Source organism: Acipenser ruthenus, chromosome 12 (genome assembly GCF_902713425.1).
Source record: "Acipenser ruthenus chromosome 12, fAciRut3.2 maternal haplotype, whole genome shotgun sequence".
NCBI classification, from domain to species: Eukaryota; Metazoa; Chordata; class Actinopteri; order Acipenseriformes; family Acipenseridae; genus Acipenser; species Acipenser ruthenus.
This window is the reverse complement of record NC_081200.1, coordinates 36,389,097-36,409,909: the sequence shown is the minus strand read 5'-3', so window position 1 is coordinate 36,409,909 and position 20,813 is coordinate 36,389,097. Positions and strand designations below refer to the sequence as shown.

The window sequence follows — 20,813 nt, the reverse complement described above, 5'->3', positions numbered from 1 at the left end:
TCTTGCGCTGTGTGCATATACCAGCAAGAAGACATTTATCACAGTGATAGCCGATTCATGTGTATGGTTAATATATTTTTGGGTTTAATCCAGAAACCTGTTCACAGGCTGCCCCTCCGATACACACTGCAACCTTCATTATCCTAATTTTCAGCATTAATTATCGCAGCTGTGATCCAAAACACCGTTTCTAGACACTTGGTTCTGCTTTGCTTTCTCTGTTTGCAATTCAGCGCTCCTGTTCACTCTCCAAAAAGGTCATGTCTTGTAAAACCGTTTTCCATTCAGAAACTAATAATCAATCAAGTCAATTGGTCAACCTCAAAATGCAGCACAGTGAGGGCTTATCTAAGTGAGAGATCGTTTTAATGGATAAACAGTAGTCTCTTTAATAGGAATGTGGTTTACAGTAGTCATATTAAAAAAAAATGCCACAGCAAGTGTGTAGGAAAATTGTTATGCTATATGTATAATACAATGCAAACTACAGAGCCTCAAATTAAAGTATACAGTATATAATTTCCTGTTCAGAGCACTTCACAATGAAATGTTGTTTATATTTTGTCTGCCACTTTTGACACCTTTGATCTTTTTCAAGAAACCATTTGCAATTACAATGGAACCCTCTCTGATCAGATTAGAGATTCCTGTCAGAACATTTTAAGTTGTTCTTTTCAAATAAAAAACAGGAACAAACAGTTCCGTATTTCAAGTGAGCATTTCACGGAAAGAAACTTGACATTTAACAGGAAGTACGACAAAAATACCGTCTCTGAGATGCAGAAAGTGTTCATATTGCGAAGTTTCGATGTAGCAAATATAGTTACATATAAAGAATATAATTATGCAGGTTATAGGGGTGTTCTGTCTCTAAATTGAACAGTAATAGCTACTGAGTAATGCCTGCCTGTATCTTGTGTCTGTTAGTTGATGTTTTAAATTCCCCTCAGTTTGTATTGTATTGTGATTTAGACAGCACAGCCACATGGCAGCTCTTCCCCTGTGTAACAGGACCTCACACTGACTGACAGGTGCTGTGTAATCAGGAGTTGCTTCTCTGGTGGGATCTGATAGATGGCAGTTATCTGGGAGAACATCTCCATGCAGGCCTGCTTTGGCGGGTGTTGCTGATAATGGATCTCACAGCTCTGGCTGAGAGATTGTTTACCTTCCTCCTCCTCCTCTCTCCACGTCCACTGCAAGCTAAACCTGGTGCATAGGGGCGAGCTGGGAGCAGGCCAGATTGGCTCATCTGGCTTGAGAGTCAGATGGATTTCAGCAAACAGAAGACAAGCAGACCTTCTGTTTTAAGAAAAGATTGCTTCGAACAAGATGGCCTGTCTTGTTACTAGCTGGGGTCCTGCTTGTTTTTCATGGCCACAGCTTATTGTAAACGACATCCACAGGGTGTGAGAGTTTCCATTCAGCGTAGCTCACCTGAGAACCATAATTCAGGGATATCGTCTTAGCTGTTCTGTTTAGGGACACTGTCAATGGAAGTAAATGAGAGTTTAAAAGCTGTGTTGTTAGCCTGCCTGGCTTTATGCTGATAGCCACATAACAGAACCAGGGAAATGAATCAAGCTTGCAATGTGCCACACTTTTACCCTTAAACACTTTTGTTGCTGTAGATAAATGAATACAATAGCAGGACTTGACAGATTGTGGCAGAGCCACAAACAGATGTTCCAATTTCCTGGTTTCTGCACATCAACGATGGGGGTAATTGAAATACATTTCAGGAGGCTGAAGATTTGAGTTTAACATCCATTCCACTGTTGTTATAACCGTATTAACCTTATTGATATGCTGCTTCTTGGAACACTGCAGCTCTCTGTCTCTGTGTCCAGATGAATATGCCCTGCAGTAATGATCTGGTTGAAATACAGTAGGTCATGTTCATGGTCAGCCTTTCAGAATTCTGGGTCAGTGCCCAAGCAGCTCATTGAGAGTTCAGCAGCATTTTTAAGAATGGCAGCACTAGTATTAATAGGTAACTAAGGCTTTGTATGTGTAGTTTACCTTAAATAGGTTTCCATATTATACAGTAAGACATTGACGTTCACAAATAAAAAAAACAACGTTCTATAAATGTGTGATTTTAACTAGAAGAAAATATTCTAGTCAGTAAATATGAATAAGCATTTTTATAAATGGGGTGTCTTCATAACTCTTGTACAATGTTGATGTAGAACCCAACCCAAATTATTATTTTTTTTTTTAATGAATTTTCTATGCCTGTTTTGTTGTCCTGTGCACATATTTTGTATGCGGAACGAAGAAGAGGGTGACAAACAGAGATGATGCATGTTGTAGCTCACACTGTGTTATGTGTGTTTGATGTATAGAAGGTGATGATGGCCCAGACAGGTTTAGATTTGTACACAGACCCACGTTACCTACATATCCACCAGCCAGAGTCTTGTGTATTACACTTTTTTTTTAACAGAAGAAAGATGCCTGCTTGTACTTGTTTTATTTTAAGTAGGTCCCCAAAGCCATACAAATGCTCAGCAGCCCTTCAGCTAATCCTGAATTGCCAGCTTTGTACCTTAGGTATGTGCCTGATAGCTTTAATATATCGAGCCTACTCACAAAATCGAATTTCCATTGCTGTTATTTATAAGAAACAGCAGTTCCCGTCTGGGTTTAAAAAAAACCAAACCACACACACACACACGGTATATAGAGAAAGACAGAACGATAAATACTAACATAAGAAACAGTGAACAATATGCTTCAGAACTGGGGGGGGGGGGGGGTGAGTCCTGAGGCTCAACGCTGAATAAGCAAAATGAATAACCTCTGGAGGTGAAATTTCATCTCAAGTCAGTGACAGACACATAACGGTAGCTCCAGGAGACCTAAATCACCAGGACTGCAAAGCGCTTCTGCAGGAACCAGGGGGATTAATGTGAAAGGAGAGCTGCCTTTCTGTTCTGTTTATGAAATAAAATGTCATAAAAAACACTATTGGCAAAGGAAATAAATAAGATTAGTAACTACAGACTTTGCAGCACACATGAAAGGTAGGCAGAGATCATATGTGATTAGTTTTTTTTTTTTTTTTTTGTTATGTAAAATTAGTTCTTGAACTGGGGGAACATTGCCTCTTTATAGGTAGCAAATGAAACTGTTCAGCTGAACTGATTTTATTCTCTGCACGTCTGTGAAAGGGATGTTAACCTTTAGGCTGCCTGCGTTTTCCATAGCTTTACTTGTGTGCTTTTTTAAAAACGTCTGTTTATGAAGAGAGAAAAGAAATAGTATTCACATAAAAATAAGTGTACCCTAATATTGCTCTGTTGAGTAGGGGTTTGCTTCACAATGGGCATAACTCTAGCTTCAAAAAAGTTTATTTTTAGTTATTTCATTTCATGCTGCCTGTCGGACTTAGCTGTACATTAGTTCTGTTGTCTTGTGTGAACCAGTTCTTAATAAAAGATTTGAAATATGTATTGAAATTAAAGTGAAAAGGCTTTATCTGAAACAAATGGGTATATCTGTGGGTAGTAGTGGCTTGTAAAACATTAAGTACACCTGAATTATTGCTGTCATGTTTTTAAAATATGCATTGGGTAGAATGTTACATTTATAATGAAAGGGAGTATTTTTTTTCTTTCATATTGCTGTCCTAACTTTTTTTCCTCGTTCTGGTTTGAGTGTTTGTCAAACTGATAGCAAGGCAGTGCATCTTTCACCAGAGGGGGGAGGGATTACAGAGAGCTGTGTATTTTGGTTGCCATGTCTGCCTGTGGATTATGCTGCTGTATACAGTCCTCTGGAGTAGCTTCTGAAAGCAAGCTCAGTGGAGAAAGTCCATGGTGCCCTTTCTGTGGAGAGCACAACCCATTGAAAAAGGAGAAGAAAGCTGTTTTTGTAATATTTACTCTAGGGACACCCATTGTCTTCACTTGGAGGTAAGTTCTCTATCTGAACCAGGATCATGTTTTGCAAATGTCCTGTACACTACTAAGATTCAACTTGGACTCTGAGTCTGTTTGGGTCCAGTTCAGTGTTTGAAGGGTGAGCCCACTTTGCACCATGGGCGCATGTACTGGCATTGCTGGTGGAACTTACTAAATATAGCGAAGTGCAACAATCTGCACCACAAAGGAAAAGCTAGCAATGCATCTACAGTAGCATATTCTCCCACCAGATGGCACTGTGATGATTATATGTTACTCTGGCTTCTAGTGCTCATTTGTGGGAATTAAAATGACGGAAACACACAAAATTCTAATTATACAACGAAAAAAAACAATATTTAGAATTGTTTTTTGAATAACTTTTCTTATTTTAACCCATTTCTCTCCATTATAGCCCATTAATGCTTTTCCACCCTAACAGACTAATAACATAGTCCTGTTAACACTACCTGCTGTAAATCCTGTCTTACAGCTGTTCCCTTACAAAAAACTTTCTCTTTTTTGTTTTTTTGTGCCCTTTTTCCATCTGTCTTGTCCCATCAGTGGAAAGTTGAGGAGCCTGCGGACTATGTGAGTAACAGAAGTGTGTGCCAAGGGGTTCTTTAACCAGCACGGGCCTCTGGGAATACTGTATAACGCTGTCTGCCTATCTCTGCCTTTATCTGTGCTTGGATAGACTATTATTCTCCTTGTTAATACACTGCACAGAGTTCTGTGCCCTGGCAATTATATGCAGAACTGTCTATTAATACTAGGACCAAGCAGCTTGTGAAACAGCATGAAAAACATTTAACAGTATTAAACAGTATTTTTGTTTCGCCCTTCAATCTGCCCTTATGCTAGGGACCCCTGCTCAAGCATGATCTGCACCCACCCCACTCCCCCCCCCCCACTACCACCCTCCTTCCCAGATTGTGACGCTGTGCACCAAAGCTGTTCCATTTTTACACAATTAAACAGTTCACTTTCCTCTACTCTGTAGACAACTGTACTTTCCATAAATCTTTCTCTGATCTCAAAGCCTGTTAATACTTTCATATACATTGCCTTCGGTCAGCGGCTGTCAGTTCTAAATCTTTCTCTGCTATAAGGCTATTATCCACTCAACCCTTGTTAGAAAGTTATGCTCTAAATCTGTCTCTTAATATTAAACTACTACTGTATACACTCAACACTCAGCACATTGCATTCTAATATTACTGTAGTGCTCTGCTAAATACCCAACTCCCTCCCACCAATCCCCAAGCTCATTCTAGGGCTCTTTGAGATAACCCTGTTTGGACCCATCAATGTTAAGAATTGAATCAATTCCCATGATGCAAACTGCTTGGCTCCCAGGACAGTGTGGTGTTTAAGGGCTGAGCGTACATTGCAGAACTTGGGTATGCACTAGCAGAATTGCGTGCTGCAGTGTCCTCATCAGCTGCCTTTATGAACATGAAAACATTCCTTTATGCTAAAAGGAAAAGAAAAGAAAAAAAATGAATCTTGCAGTGAGCGAGAAGGAGCTGGCGCTGTTTTACAGGCTGTATTCTTGCCCCCCCTTCTCTCTCTCTCTCTCTCTCACTATCTCTGTGGTATGTGGTTGCGTGAGAATCGGATTTGCTTGTGGGCTTGCACAGAGTTGTGGAAGTTGATCCTCTGTTTGTTTTGATTACAAAGGTTAAAGTTGTGGTTTACATGCATATCATTTCTTCCACCATCCCCCCTACACATAAACCCACACCTCCAATAGAAAAGTTGGCAGCATGCTCCTGTTACTTGTTGGTACAGAACTGCTGACTCCAAAGAATGCTCTGTGCTTGCCGGTACTTGCTGTACCCATTGTTTCGCTGGCTGCACATTAAACCTGCAAGGCTGGCTGGCTGGCCTCTGATGGATGCGCCTCCTCGGCACTCTCAGATAGAGATCAGCCAGCTATCCCTGTCAGGGGTGGGGAAAGGCCAGGTTGAGAGGAAAAGTGGGATGTTCATCTGAACACAGTGGAACCCTTTTGTCTCAGGCATGCAGTGAGCTGTGCGTCTTTGCCTGTCTGTGTACTACAAATATTTTGAAGTGTGCTTGCCAGTGGAACGAAGCGTTGCGTTTGGGGATGTGTGCATCTTTTGCTTTCTCTCGAATGGTGTGAGTGTGTGTGCGTGCACCAATGACACAAGCCCTTCATGAACATTACTGGGTGAAACCTGTTTCTGCAACCACATTAAAACACCAACAGTTTAAGAATAAAATTACTGAAACTACGCAGAGACCAATTTAGCAGCATCCCTTCCTAAATCATAAACTTGCGTATCAAGCTGGTATATAATATACTTGTCCTTCACAGTACCCTTCTTGTATCATGACTTCTGGGTTACTGTAATACATGAAATATTTTCATTATTTTTTATTTTTCTCTATTTATAATTTTGTTGAAATTCTGGAGGTGAGGAGTATATCACGCCAGTTATTACCAGATTCACAAAGGGACCATTGTTTCTTGATTGACAGTGAAAATCCCCAACAATTGAGCCAAATGGAAGATGCAGCAGTGCCTCGAACTGCAGGGTTTATTATTGAAGTTGTGAATGTCAGGTTCTTTTCAGGCCATAAATTACATGATTGGATTTTGCCGACCCTTTATCCTTGTCCATTGGAATTGACTTGGCTCTAATGAAAATCATTTTAACTTTAATTCGCTCTTTTCAAACAAAGCATTGATGATTAATTGATAAAACATGAAAGACCCCTTTTGAGCAATTGCCAAACTCGATTGTACTCTCTCTCTCTCTCTCTCTCTCTCTCTCTCTCTCTCTCTCTCTTTTATCGGTCATGGAAATGTGCATTTCATATGTGGAATTTTTAATGGTCTGTGACTGCAGTTGGTACAAATCCAGACACTTTTTTTTTCTTCTTCTCAATTTTAACTCCTTTTTTCTACCACAGATTCTTTGTCTGCTTGAGTTCTTGGTACTAACAGGTCTCTGAAATCCTTTTATCGAGTTCCATATCGTGAATTAAGACTCCCAATGCAACAAGTTCCCTGCAAAGAATTTGTCAGTTTTAAGATGTCTGGAATTCATTTATTAGCTGTGAAGAATTATTGCTACCTCCTAATTTTGCTCCAGAAAAAGCAGGCTATGTAGACTACCAATGCATTAGCATAATCCCAAAGCAAATAACTAATTAATTAATTAATTAATTAATTAATTAATTAATTAATTAATTAATTAATGAAAACATTGTCTGTCAAAGGAAAAAAAGTAAATATTCAGTAAACCTAGGGCCTAATTAGAAAGCAGACAGTGTTCTGGGGGTGTTCCTTCATTTTCTTTTTTTTTTGTTTTGCTTAAAGTTACAACCTCAGAGGGTTAAGGAATCTGCATTGCTGAAGGCAATAGTGTGCATTCCTTTAACAAACCTTAGTGGTGTACAATGAAAATCCCTCCAGACATTGTTCTCCGTGTAGTTTCAGGGTGGTTCAGTGTGTTTTGCTGTCACCGAAAGACAGGTTGTCAAATTCCCCCCTCTTCCACTCTCTATCCATCAGCACTTTCATTCTCAGTGAAAATGTACCAGGAAGAGTTTTTTTTGTTTTTCAATTTCCCGTCAAAGTTCTAACTGTAGAGTGAACATTGTGTCCTAAAGAGGATATAATACATATTTTGTTGTAGGTAACCTTGGCATCCTGCCCTCAACCACTGTGTCAGAATAAAATAGATCTAAATATTGTAGACTTCCATTACTTTAAGAATGTGATTGTGTAATGCTTGTGTTTGGTATGGGTTGAGTGTGTGTGTGGGAATGCATGTGAAAATGTATGCCTGCTTGCTGTATTCTGTGTGTGTGTGCGGTTGCTTGATAGCACGTGAACATTTGGTTGCTGGGAGTCTTTGTCTGTGTGTGCGTGCCTGAGATTTCATTCTTTTCATGGATTTTTTTTTTTTCAACTAAACCCTGTAATTAACTTGAAAAGATTAAAAGAGGGAGCTCAGAAACAAACCTGTTTTGATATTTCTCTGTTTTAATGAGGCAGACGATTCGCTGTATCCCACAGGATGTTGTAATTAAAGATGCATGTCCACATCTGAACCCGTGGCTACTTTGATCAGGGTGTTTAACGTCGCATTTCCTCTTTTAATTAAGCAGTTTGAATTCTGTTTTGTCTTATTTTTTGTTAAACAATTTAATGGTTGTTTTTTGTAACATTACCATATATGTCTGTGTAGTAGTTTTGCTATCCAATGATTAAAGAGAATTGACTCTCAGCAGCTTATTAGGAAGTCGCCCAACATGATTTGAGAGCGTGCCGTGTCTTATCAATTGTCAATGGCAGAACCAACCACCCGTATCACGTCTTTGAGTGACATAGGTGGTGTTGGCTGGATGGAAAGTGGGAGCTTACAAGAACCTTGACTGTCACTTAGAGCTTTCTCACAGTCTCTATTGACCTCCAAGCAGTGCATTTTTTAAAATTTTGTCAGACTTAGGGAGAAAAAGACACAAAGTTTTATAACCTAAACATTGACATATATGGTATCTTTTTCAGTGCCTGCCGGTGAATGAGTGCCTTGCTAGCACATTTTAAATGTTTCTCCATTAAAACCATTCCAAGTTTGATTGTGGTGAAATCCATTTACACTCTCCTTTTTAAAAAGCTTGAAAATGAAACAGTAAAACGTTTGATGGTTTTAATGTCGGGGGCGTATTTAAAATGTGTTCCTTTTTATCGGTGTATGCTTGGATGGCTGATTTCGGAGGTGCAGTGTTGCTGTGGGGGTGAGCGTGGGATATGCTGCCCTTTCAAGTGACCTGTATAAACTGCTCTTGTTTGTAGGAGGCTGTTATAACTGGACTCCTCTCTGAAACCACATACTCTATTACGATAGCTGCGTACACCACAAAAGGGGATGGGGCTCGCAGCAAAGCCAAAGTGATCTCCACCATGGGAGCTGGTAAGTACAAAGAGTAGTCTATAATTCAGTTCTTTATCCCTGAGACTGATTCATTTTACTTACCAAGTTTACCTTTCAAACCCCCAAGGCATCATTTTACCATTGAGTTAAATCATTAAAAAATAAGTGAGACGCGCTTTAACCCTCAGCATTATCTGGTTTAAAACAGTGGCCGAGAAATAGCTAATGCAGCCTGTGCGACCCCACAGGGGCCCCTAGCAATTAGAGGGCCCCGGAGGGTCCGAAAGTTTAGGAAAAATATATTTAACAGTAATAATATCCTTCACATTTATATTTGCTGATGTTACAGCCTTCATATTCATATCATTGTAGCTACCGGTGCCAGTAATTATGTTTTTATCCTCCCTCGTTTCAACTGGTGCCGCTATTCACTTAATTAGGTTCCTAGTCAACTGTCTTTGCATGGAGGCTAGTACTGGGCACTGTTTTACGTTTTACATTTTTACGACAATAAGGTCCTGCACCTGGGCCTATCTTTCTCTTTCTCCGCCACTGGTATAAACTTGGGGTGCAGGAGAACAAAAGTAAAGTCACCGTGCAGCCGATGCTATAAGAAGACGTTTAGTTGGTGCAGAGGTAGCCAGGACCAAGAATCTTAAAAAAAAAAAAAAAAAAGGGTTACCTTCTCTTTCAGTTCCAGGGAAGCCCACCATGATGATCAGCCCCACCATGTTGAATACAGCCCTGATCCAGTGGCAGCCACCCAAGGACATGGTGGGTGAGCTGATCGGGTACCAGCTTCAGTATAAGCGGGTGGAGGAGGAAACTTACCGCGTTGTTGATTTAAAAAAGAACGACGACCACTACACTGTCACAGGACTACACAAGGGGGCCACCTACATCTTCAGGCTGTCTGCGAAGAACCGAGCAGGTAACGGCGAGCAGTACGTCAAGGAGATCACCACCACAGAGGACACTCCCAGTGGCTTCCCCCAGAAGCTGCGGGTAGTGGGCCTCACTACCTCCACCACGGAGCTGGCCTGGGAACCCCCGCTGCTGGCAGAAAGGAACGGCAAGATCGTGCAGTACACCGTGGTCTACCGGGACATCAACAGCCTGCAGAACCACACCAACGTCACGTTTGAAACACACATCGTCCTCAGCAACCTCCAGCCTGACACCACTTATGATATCCGAGTCCGCTCCTTTACAAGCAAGGGGCCCGGACCGATCAGCCCCAGCATCCAGAGCAAGACTATGCCTGTGGAGCAAGGTGAGTGACTGGCAACACACAAAACGTGTTTCCATATGCTTGTTTAAAATCAGCACAGCACTTGGGGAATTGAAATATTGATGTTACTTTGTAGTTATATGTGTGGGCCTCTCTTCCTACTGTGGGGCATACTGTGGCTGTTGATTGGGAGTCCCATGCATAATGGAGAAATTGTGTCATTAATTTTGTTAAATATAATTGATGTCACCTGCCTGTAGCAGGCAGGTATTTAAACAGGACCAAAATGTTTGTTCAGGTAAGTTTGTGTGCAAGAAGAGGCTGTCAGTCGTAGCAAGGTACTGTGTAAACCTTTGTTTGTCTCTAGGTTTTTGCAAGCGGTAAGGGGCTTAGCTGTCCGATACAGTTAGAACTGGAAGTGAAAAAGTATAGTGCAGTACCCAATGTGGGAGTTGGGTTTTGTTTTGGTTTTGTCGTTTTTATTGTTATTTTTGTAAATAATAAAATCTGCATGAAAGTGCTTTAAAAAAAAATACCATTCTTGTCACCCCCACTGCCCTGCAAGGCTAACAATAGCAGGGTTCTCCCCAGGAATTCTGTACAGCTGGGCGGAAGAACATTATAGCTGGGAGCACTTAACGGGAAAAATAAACTTGCCTTACCTTAAATATATAATACGACAAATAATTTGAATAATGTGTTGTCTTTCGTTGACTATATCTGGTTGCTCTTTTTTATGTTCTACATTTTCTTTTTCGTGAGTGTTTTTATTATGGTAAATTACCGTGCTTATTTAGGCACTCTACGATTTTACTGGGTAAAGATAACGTAGGTTTATTGGAGTTCACCAAAAACAAAACATAACCTTTTCACTTAATTATTGAGCTTATTGCTTTATTTAAATTGTTTTCTTCATGTTAAGTCTATTTTTGTTTTTCACTGTTGTACATTTTTTGAATGCAACTGTTCATTTTAACCATTATTTTACACAACAGTACTCACACACATGTGGTCACCATCTTAACTGTTGCATAAAACCGGAGTGGAATCCAGCACCTCTGCACTTAAGCATTTGTATGTCAGCTGACAAGTGTTCTGCTGACATCCCATCACGCCTTTCTTCTTAAAGGCGTACAGCCTCTATACATGAACCCCCAATATCTCTCACAAGCAGCTGGGTACATATTTTTACGATTTCACAACAAAAGGAATACGCTTTTTTTTTTTTTGGTGCATTTGTATAGCTATTATGTACTATATCACCTTACAGTACAAAAATATGACAACAAATGGAATGAATGATAATACCCGAATATAATCTTAATATTTTTAATAAAGTAGCCGGCGCAATTATAGTATTAGGCGGTGGATTGCGCCAATCGCCAGCTCATTTTGAAAACCCTGCATTCATTGTCACTATTTTTGCTTTGAAAATAATCGGTTATTTTTTCTAGCAGTCATGTTAAAGTTTTAGCCTCTCGATGTGCTTAACACAGAAAACCTGCCACTTCAACTCTCTGATTGGTTAAATGTTGTAACACAGACGTAACACAGCTGTCATGTGGTTCCATGATCTCCAAGCTGAACTTGCTTCCTGGCTCTCTGCTGTAACCACTATGACCAACTACAAAGTTCCTTGGTGTTATTTGGGGGTTTTATAGCTGTTTTTTACTGCAAAATACATACAACTGTCAGCTCATTAAAAGATAAAGAGGCAATTAAACCTATGATTGTATTCCTGTAGTGTTTGCCAAGAACTTCCGAGTGAAGGCAGTGATGAAAACATCAGTATTATTGACTTGGGAAGTGCCTGAATCCTACAAATCTCAAGTGCCATTCAAGGTAAGTGTTCCTTTTGGAGAATAACCAAGTCATTGGGGAGTGAAGAGGAGGGGGGGGGGGATCCTGTATCACAGACTGTGTGTGTCACTGTTCATGTTGTGTTCCTCAGATTCTGTATAATGGGCAGAGTGTGGAGGTGCAGGGGAACCTGAAGCGCAAGATGATCACAAAGCTGCAGCCCGACACAGAGTACTCCTTTGCTTTGACGAGCCGTGGGAACAATGCCGGAGGTCTCCAGCAGGTGGTGTCGATTCGAACAGCTCCCGACGTGCTTAAGACCAAGCCGGTTCTGTTCAGCAAAAGTGAGGAAGGGGATGGCAAGCTCACCATTAACCTGCCTAAAGTCCAGACCAAAGCGCCTGTCAGGTTAGTGACCACTGCACAGAACCTGCTGTAGGCAAGCAGAAATAAGGGATCTCTCACAAATGAGGCTGTGTGGCCCAGTGGTTAAAGAAAAGGGCTTGTAACCAGGAGGTCCCCGGTTCAAATCCCATTTCAGCCACTGACTATTTGTGTGACCCTGAACAAGTCACTTAACCTCCTTGTGCTCCGTCTTTTGGGTGAGACGTAATTGTAAGTGTCTCTGCAGCTGATGCATAGTTCACACACCCTAGTTTCTGTAAGTCACCTTGGATAAAGGCGTCTGCTAAATAAAAAAATAATAAAAAAAATAAATGCAGATTTCTGGAAACTGCGCCAAACAAGATGATCTCATTTTATATCAGATCTGTGAATACTGGACTATCAGATTTGTCTTGCATCATATTAACCAAAACTGAACAATTTCACCTAAAGCAAAAATTGGGGGGGGGGGGGGGGGGGGTCTTGAAATCCCCAAATGATAATGAATGTTGTTATTATTGGAGAGATAATTAGAAACTAATTAAAGGCCAGTGGCAATGCAAAAGATTTGAAAGGCCTGCCAGATGGAGATAATGCATCCAGCTATTTCCTTATCCACAGGTGGTATTATATTGTAGTGCTGCCGGTCACACAGGCAACCTCCAGGAAATGGGAGAACCCGGATGAATTGGAACTGGATAATGTAAGACTTTTTCTGTTCGTACCAACTTAAAATGGAATGCTCTGGCTATCTCTTTTAGCAATGAGTGTACAGTAGCTGCTCTGCATGGGTGTTTTTCATTCATCCTTACAATCTGAATTTCAGTAGCAAAATACTGTACAGCAGCTGACATTTCCTTCACTACTTGAACCAGTTGCACTTTGATTCATTCCACTGGTGTGGGTTTTTGCAGCTGCTGGAGGCAAGTGAGAACCCGCGGCGACATAGCCGTCAGACAGAGGTGCTGAAGCCTTACATTGCTGCTAAACTGGACTCTCTTCCGGACACCTTCACGCTGGGAGATGAGAAGTACTACAATGGTTTCTACAACAAGCTCCTGCCCGGGGAACAGAAGTACCTGTGCTTCGTTCTGGCAGCCTTGGAGGATAAAAATACAGTGAGTGTGATGCATATGCTTACCTAATCATCCGAGTAGCTTACACATACCTCCCTCCATTCGAATGCACATATTAAACCCGCTTGCATTCAACCCTACGTATAATCATTCCTTCAGAGGCATACTGTGGAGGTACTCGTAGACATTTTTGTTTTTTGCACACAAAAGCAATTGGTGCACTTGACAGGCACAGAGCCCTGCATTTGTAAAAGAACAGCGCTTGCAATTATCCACAAAAACAAAGGTATAAGAACAAATGTGTATCTCTTCACTGCTGATTCTGAAGAAGCCAATTCCTTTAAGCCTTGCCATTAAATCAGACTTACCTATTCAATATGTATTAGGAAAGCGTCATATAAAAAGTCACCTTCTCCTAAGCTTGTCTATGTACCCGGTATTCATATTACACCAATAGCCTGGCTTGAACAGTTATGAGATCTGAGCTCTTTCAGCAATCCAGTCACTGTGCATTTAAGGTGGTAGGGTTCGCTTGAGCGAGGGGGTTTAGTGAACAGTACTGGAAAATTAATGATACCTGATTTACCTCACAACAAAAAAAAGAGCAATCATTGAGCCACAGCCTAATACACTCATATTTCACATGTCAGGCTATACTACCCAAGCAGTTAGCATTTCAGTCGGACGAAACAAATATGGAAAAAAGTTGCTCTACTGTGCTCCTGGGGCTGGTAAATAAACTTGGAAATGTTCAATTGGATGATGGATTTCTGGATTTATAAACACTGTGGTAATTTAAAGCAATGGGAGAGAGGGGGTAGAGTTTGTGCAATAGAGAGAGAGGGTCAGCAAACAGATTGTATTCGGCTCATCAAAACCTTGAGCTGCTTCCCTCTGGTAAACTGGCTGCATTACCATTTTAGGTACTAGGACGATTTTTAAAGGTGGTTTATTCAATGATAAAGGTTCCCATTTATTTAAAAATAATTAGCACTGCTGAGATGCCTTGTCTTCTGCGTCTTTTGTTTTTGTTTCTGTCTATTTAACCCACTTGATTCGGGGTAAGAGGAGTAGTTTTTACAAGCTTTAGTTTTTTATCATTATTATATTCAAAATTTAAATGGAGCGTCCTTGTACTGTATGATTTGGCTGTGATTTTGCAGGCAGAAGGCTGTAGTTTTCTTTCTCATTTTTACTCCAAGGAGTTTTCTCCTGGTACATTATCCACAAACCTGGTAAAAGCACTAGCTAAAATGTTTATTAGTTATACCTAAGATTGTATGATTGAACATTTGAAGTTATTGATGAATTCTCTTCCTTATACAGTATTTTTTTTTACTGCAGTACATGGTCACCTGGGGCCCATAGAAGATATTTTCTAGTGAACTAAAAATTGTACATAGCTCTTTACTCAAAGCTGCGTCGTGTAACCCTCCACCCCCCATCTCTTTAATAGCACATCAAAGGATAGGTCCAGAATGGAAAGAGTGACTCATGCCGCTCATATTGAAGATGTAACAGTGCACACACCTCCTTAGCGAAATATTCCAACAGTGACATTTCCTTTATCCCTAAAATTAATTTCCGTCATTTCTCTGTAACTTAGCCACACCGGCTTGGTTGGGGGTGGTAATGAAGGAGATTAAAAAAAATCTGAGGCAAGATTTAGCCCTAGGTTTCCCACTCTTGCTGGGTTAACAGTGGCTTTTGGGAAGTGATGGTGGTGGGCAAGTACTGCTGAACTATAACCTCGCACCCCACACTTTGTAGTACTGTAAAAAAATAAAGCTCTCAGGACGGGCAAGAACAGGATTTAAGCTTCCAGGAATGGGAAGGAACAGGACTAGTCTGCCACCAGCAGTCCTGTTCATTCCCATTCCTGGAAGTCCTCTTTGCTCTTTAACTCTTTAAACTCAGCCCCATTCATTTCAGTGTGCCGGCGCACCGAAAGTCACGTGCATATTACAGGCTTGTTTAAAAGTACAGACCCGGCGCTTTCCAATGACGTCTTCAGCGTGTGTATACGGTACTCCAAGCCAGAGATACGAGTAAGCCTCTCATCATGTGACAGTTCACAATTTAGGTTTCGTTTTCAGTCGATTGCTCCGTCATTGTAGCAGCTAGAGGGAAAGGGGTGGTATCGTTGGAAAGCTTAGAATCTCAGCTTTCCAGCAATAACCAGATACATAGTGAGAGATAGGGTGCTAGCGAGAAGCTGCAGGCTTTGAGACAGGCAGCTTGAGCGAGAGAGAGATAGGATTTTATCCATTGTTCATGTGCCAGACAGGAACTGCTTTACAGAGTGGCACAGAAAGTAATGGGACATGGCCTGAGAATGTAAAATTGTAGATAGTTATCTTCAGTGTTCCATATTTTGTTTTGTTAAAAAAAAATAAAGTTGTGATTATGCTTGGTTGGTAAAAGTGCGAATAAAACAGTTGTGTTTTACCATTAAAATGACATTATACCGCGGTACTACGATAACCATGGTATATTTTTTGACGGTTACCATACGATCAAAATTTGGTACTGTGACATCCCTAGTCCTTATCATCTTATTTGGTCTCTTAATGGTCTTGAAATGGTTTCTTATCTTTATTTGATTTGCCTCGGTGTCAGTTCCCTCCTTTAATACATTGGGTTACTCTCAATCCATTCTAGTGCCAGATTGCTTCTCTTTGTTTGAACTCTTTTTCTCTCTCTAACTCTGGGGTTTCTCTGCCCCTCCAGAAGACGTTCGCAGCGAGCCCCTACTCAGACCCGGTTCAGGTCAAGGTGTCTCCTGACATGGCCAAGCAGCAAGAGGACCCCGAGATGCTGTGGGTGATGGGACCGGTCCTTGCAGTCATTCTGATCATCATCATTGTCATCGCAATCCTGCTGTTTAAGAGGTGAGGGTGACAGGGCACAGCCGTCGATTCCTACACTGGCTGCTATACAGCTTCTTGTGTGGGAAGCATTATGGAGAGCCAGTCCACTGTTCGCCAATGTCATGGGAGCAAGTAAGACTCCCTTTGCATGGTAGGTACATCTTTTCCAAGCTTTACTGTGAGATGAATTCATTACTTGGTCAAGTGCACTTACCCTGAACGTATTACACTGCAGAGCAAGAGGAGTCTTTTATCTGTTGCACTCAAACCTGGTTGTACATCTGCCCCCATTCTGCAGTTTTATGATGTAGGCAAATAGGATAAACAAGGGGATTTGGAGTTACCTATTATTATTATTTATTTCTTAGCAGACGCCCTTATCCAGGGCGACTTACAATTGTTACAAGATATCACATTATTTTTACATACAATTACATTATTTTTACTCATTATTATTATTACATACAATTACCCATTTTTATACAGTTGGGTTTTTTACTGGAGCAATCTAGGTAAAGTACCTTGCTCAAGGGTACAGCAGCAGTGTCCCCCCAGCTGGGATTGAACCCACGACCCTCCGGTCAAGAGTCCAGAGCCCTAACCATTTCTCTACACCTACTGCATGTGAGAATCATGACAGAATAGTTTTCTCCAGTGCGCTACTTGTATGATTTCTGCCTCTACTTATTATAGTTTTGCCCAAGTCATAGTATTATTCCATAGTTTACTGTATTCTACCAGGGTAAACCAATGCATAGCTTTGCTGTATATGAAGTAAAGTGTATGTTAGGGTCATACAAATATCAGCACTTGAGTGTAGTTGGATTTCCCCAGTTAAAAATTGTTTTCATTTTGTTGTTGTTTTTACTTGGATTGCTGTTTCTTAAGGGTAGTAATATTAAACTGCTGACTGCCAGTCTATGGGAAACAATACCATTGAATCGCCAATAATAGCAGCTTGGATTGATACCTGCAGAGCAGTTAAAGAAAGCGGCCCTGTAAATTATTTTTCATGGAAACCAAGGTTATAGCTGTACCCAGCCACTAGTATACGTAAACACCTAATTCACTTAAGAATGTGTCCACTTTAACACTTTCAGCTGTCAGACTGTTTCCCAGATCATTTTATATGTGAAAATAGGAAACAAAAATCAACAGGACTGCAGTACCATTGTCCCCTGGAGTTAAAACCACACATTTATATTGTGTATGTGTAATCGTTTGTCATCTTATCCTTGTTAATAGCACACTTCCACCCCCAAGCTTCTCGTCTGCATCTCCAATCAATCTATAGCGCAATGGTTAAAATACTGCAGTATATTACTCACAGTGACATTGACTCAATTCTTACTGCGAGGAAGTAGTCCACAAACCCTGAACATAAGTACCACTCTCATCCCATCCCCTAGCCAATGTTTTTTTTCTTGTCAAAGGGAGTAGAAACCTAGTAAAAGATCATCAGACAGCAAGGGGGATTATATCTCTACCGCTGCAAAACTGTGAGCGAAAACTCATTTTCTAAATGTCACAGCAGACATCTGAATAAACCACAATGCAATGCTAAGTAAATAGCTTGTATGTCGGGTGTCATTTCTCCTGAAAAGCTCCTTGAAAGGCAGATGCATGGTGGCATCTGTAGATGAGACAGACAGTAATTTAATTGTCTGTCTTTATCTTTATCCCTGCCTTCTGGTGGACACAGCAAACAAGAAAGGTAGGTGTTTTATTATATCTCTATAAAATATACAAATGCAATGAAACAGCCTGGTGCATTGAGTTTGAAGAGTGATCTCTGAACATTTCTCAATGGTCTTTTTAAGCTTGTTTTTCACTTCCAAAGACCCCAGTTTAAATTACACATTAGACACAAAGGGGGTCTTGAGATCTCTTCCTATGTGTGCATCTTACCTACAGGGTTTCATTCTCCTGGGTTGTTCATGCCTAATCCTTATATAGGCAACTTTATTTTGTATTAGAGCTCTGTTTTCTTTAGATATATAGAAAAGATGAGGTTAGCCTGTAAGCACGCACGTTTTTCTCCTGAGAATAGCTGCTGGGGTGTTTTAATGTATACAGAACACTGTTGATGGAATGTGAAAGCCAATCCTTTCGTGCATCACAAATCTCCATCTCAGTAGTCCTGACAGATGTCTTCCTGTCCCAATTAGCATGCAGACACCGAGCAGAGGGAAAAAATGTAGCTACCTGGTGAAAACATGCTCAGAAATACAGGTGCAGAAACATTGTAATTGGCCTGTGTTGTATCATCCAGCTGATTCAGTAATTATACTGTCTGCTTGTTTTCCTTCAGTCACGATCCGAAATTAAATATCTAACAAGGCAGTGCTTTAAATCTGAGTCGCCACATTTGATGCAGCGTGCAAAAATGAATTTGCAGTAGTACCCATCTGGGACTGGTTGTGTTCCTCGCTATTAAAGCACATTTAAAGGTCCAAACCAATATATATATATATATATATATATATATATATATATATATATATATATATATATATGTGTAATTTCTCTGGATTGTGGTTCCTTCCTCCTGTCAGGATAATCTAAACATGGTAGAATGTTTTAAATGAGTTCTCCTGGGCAGGCTGTGCAAGAGTTTTAAGAGGTCCTATTCACAAAGCTTCAACTCAGTTTTGACGAATAAACTTTTCTAGACTGTTGTTCTTTTTCAGCACCTTTTTTTTTCTTATTAACCCAAACCGGCTGCTAAAACTAAATAACTAAAGCTTTGTGAACAGGGCACAAGAGTTCCATCTGTGTTCAACAGATTAACATGAATAGTCATGAATCTCCTGGCTGCGGTGCTGAGATGTGTCTTTGTTGGGGTTTTTTTTTATAGAAAACGTGCCTCCCCGTCAGCAAAAGATGACCACTCTGGTGGCGTTAAGGACTCTCTGCTGGCCCACTCTACAGACCCTGTGGAGATGCGACGCCTCAATTACCAGACTCCAGGTAAGACCCTTTCCTGTCTAACCACCACCTGGTAAGTCTGTCTGAGTCCTAAATGATGTTTTTCACATGTAAAAGTCTTTAAGCCTGGGATATTAAATTGTATTGATTGTTTTCCATATTTGTAAGCAGAGTGGTCCATTTAATTTAACAGCTGGGCCCAGCAGTACAGGATAAACAAAGAAGGAAATGCAGCACTGTGCATTATATATTATATCCATTTTAAATACAGCCATTAAAAAGCCATTTCTGCAGATATAATGGCTGGATTCAGATTTTTGAAGGGGACTTGGGTTAAGTGAGCACACGTATATTTCCTTTATAAAAAATTGTGTTTTGGTTATGTGTATTTTTCTTTTTTTGAAATTCCTGAGTTTCTCCGCTCCCCTGTAACTATGTATCCGGTTTATATTTGACTTGAGAATGAGCCGAATGAATGATCTGCTGCTGAAATGTACTGAGGAGTAATTTTGCTGTCTGTTATCGGAACATCAGTGTGCCATTCCAGGTATTCCCTGTTTTAGTAATCTCCCTGTCAGCAAAGAATGGGAGTGTAACAGAGACTTCCTCTGCCACCTGAGTCAGCCACCTGACACACAATCACCATCTTCCAGGACCTTTCAACATGTATAGAACACAATTATTTTGGTGACTTTTACACCCAATTCTGGGTCCTGGTTTATGTTTGCTAAACCACTGCAACTAACATTTAATGTCTTACTGCCTGGTAAGAGAAAAAAAAAAAAAAAAAGGATTTGACATATTGACTAGAGAAAGCCCATTGGGCTTGTGTAATAACTGATCTGGTTCAGTACTTGGTTCATTTCTTATCATTTTTATTTATTTTTTTTACACAGAGAAGTTTACCCATTTCAAGGTAAAGTTGTTGAAATGTGTAAAAATAGGAAATGGCAAAACTTTTAAATGAACTTTTTTGACTCAACTGAAATGAACATAGTTAATTTAAAAAGATATTGGTTCATTAAAGTTGTCATTTCATCCTTTTGAACTTCAAAAAGGATTTAACGAGACTGATCCACTGGAGAGGCTGGTACGGCGATATTTGTTCTCATTCCCTTGGTGCCGCGCGCTCCCGGATGAACCTGCACGTTTCCCTCTCCATAGACAAAGACTAGACCTCACATATATCTAGGAAAATTTGGTGTTTTAAGGATTTTTCATTGCCTTACTGAATTACTGTTTTTAATTCAAGTGAAATAACGCAGTACATGATGAAGCCCTGCAATTAGGGAACAATCTCTTTAGGGACTGGAAGTAATCAAAGATCATTGATTACCCCTTATCTACCCCTTTGCGCATATATATTCCAGATGAATAGCTCAATACAAGTGCATTGTTTGCCAGTGCTATAAACTTGGGTACCAGGTTTATTGGTTACGTTTCTGGAATGCTGTAATAGCGGTGCAGAGGGGTGTGGTACACCAGAAACAAGCCATGGCTAGCTACTGTAAGCAGTGTAAATGCTATACACCCCCATCCATCTGTGAGGAGGAAGAGAGTGGTTTATGCAATCTTCCCCTTTTTTCCTGCATCTGGGTAGGGATAGCTGACAGCCTCTGTCTCCTTTCTCCACCACTTTTCTTGCATATTCATTTCTCTCTAAACCTGTTGTAAACTTCTTCTCTTATTTTTTTATATATATA

The 20,813-nt window shown here is 40.5% G+C and overlaps 1 protein-coding gene across 17 annotated transcripts in view; it reads left to right on the top strand.

Annotated features, from left to right (window-relative positions):
- The window catches only part of LOC117417102 (receptor-type tyrosine-protein phosphatase F), a 168,139-nt gene that overhangs the window by 126,596 nt on the left and 20,730 nt on the right, over window positions 1-20,813 (top strand). For 7 of the 17 annotated variants that reach the window (XM_059035005.1, XM_034028892.3, XM_034028888.3 and 4 more), the window contains 9 exons: window positions 4,473-4,499; window positions 8,743-8,860; window positions 9,516-10,094; window positions 11,797-11,894; window positions 12,004-12,260; window positions 12,858-12,939; window positions 13,151-13,354; window positions 16,043-16,203; window positions 19,040-19,152. In XM_059035005.1, the coding sequence (XP_058890988.1) occupies window positions 4,473-4,499; window positions 8,743-8,860; window positions 9,516-10,094; window positions 11,797-11,894; window positions 12,004-12,260; window positions 12,858-12,939; window positions 13,151-13,354; window positions 16,043-16,203; window positions 19,040-19,152 (1,639 nt within the window). The remainder of the gene's footprint in view (window positions 1-4,472; window positions 4,500-8,742; window positions 8,861-9,515; window positions 10,095-11,796; window positions 11,895-12,003; window positions 12,261-12,857; window positions 12,940-13,150; window positions 13,355-16,042; window positions 16,204-19,039; window positions 19,153-20,813) is intronic. The other 10 variants (XM_034028897.3, XM_059035007.1, XM_059035003.1 and 7 more) reach the window with 3 other exon arrangements.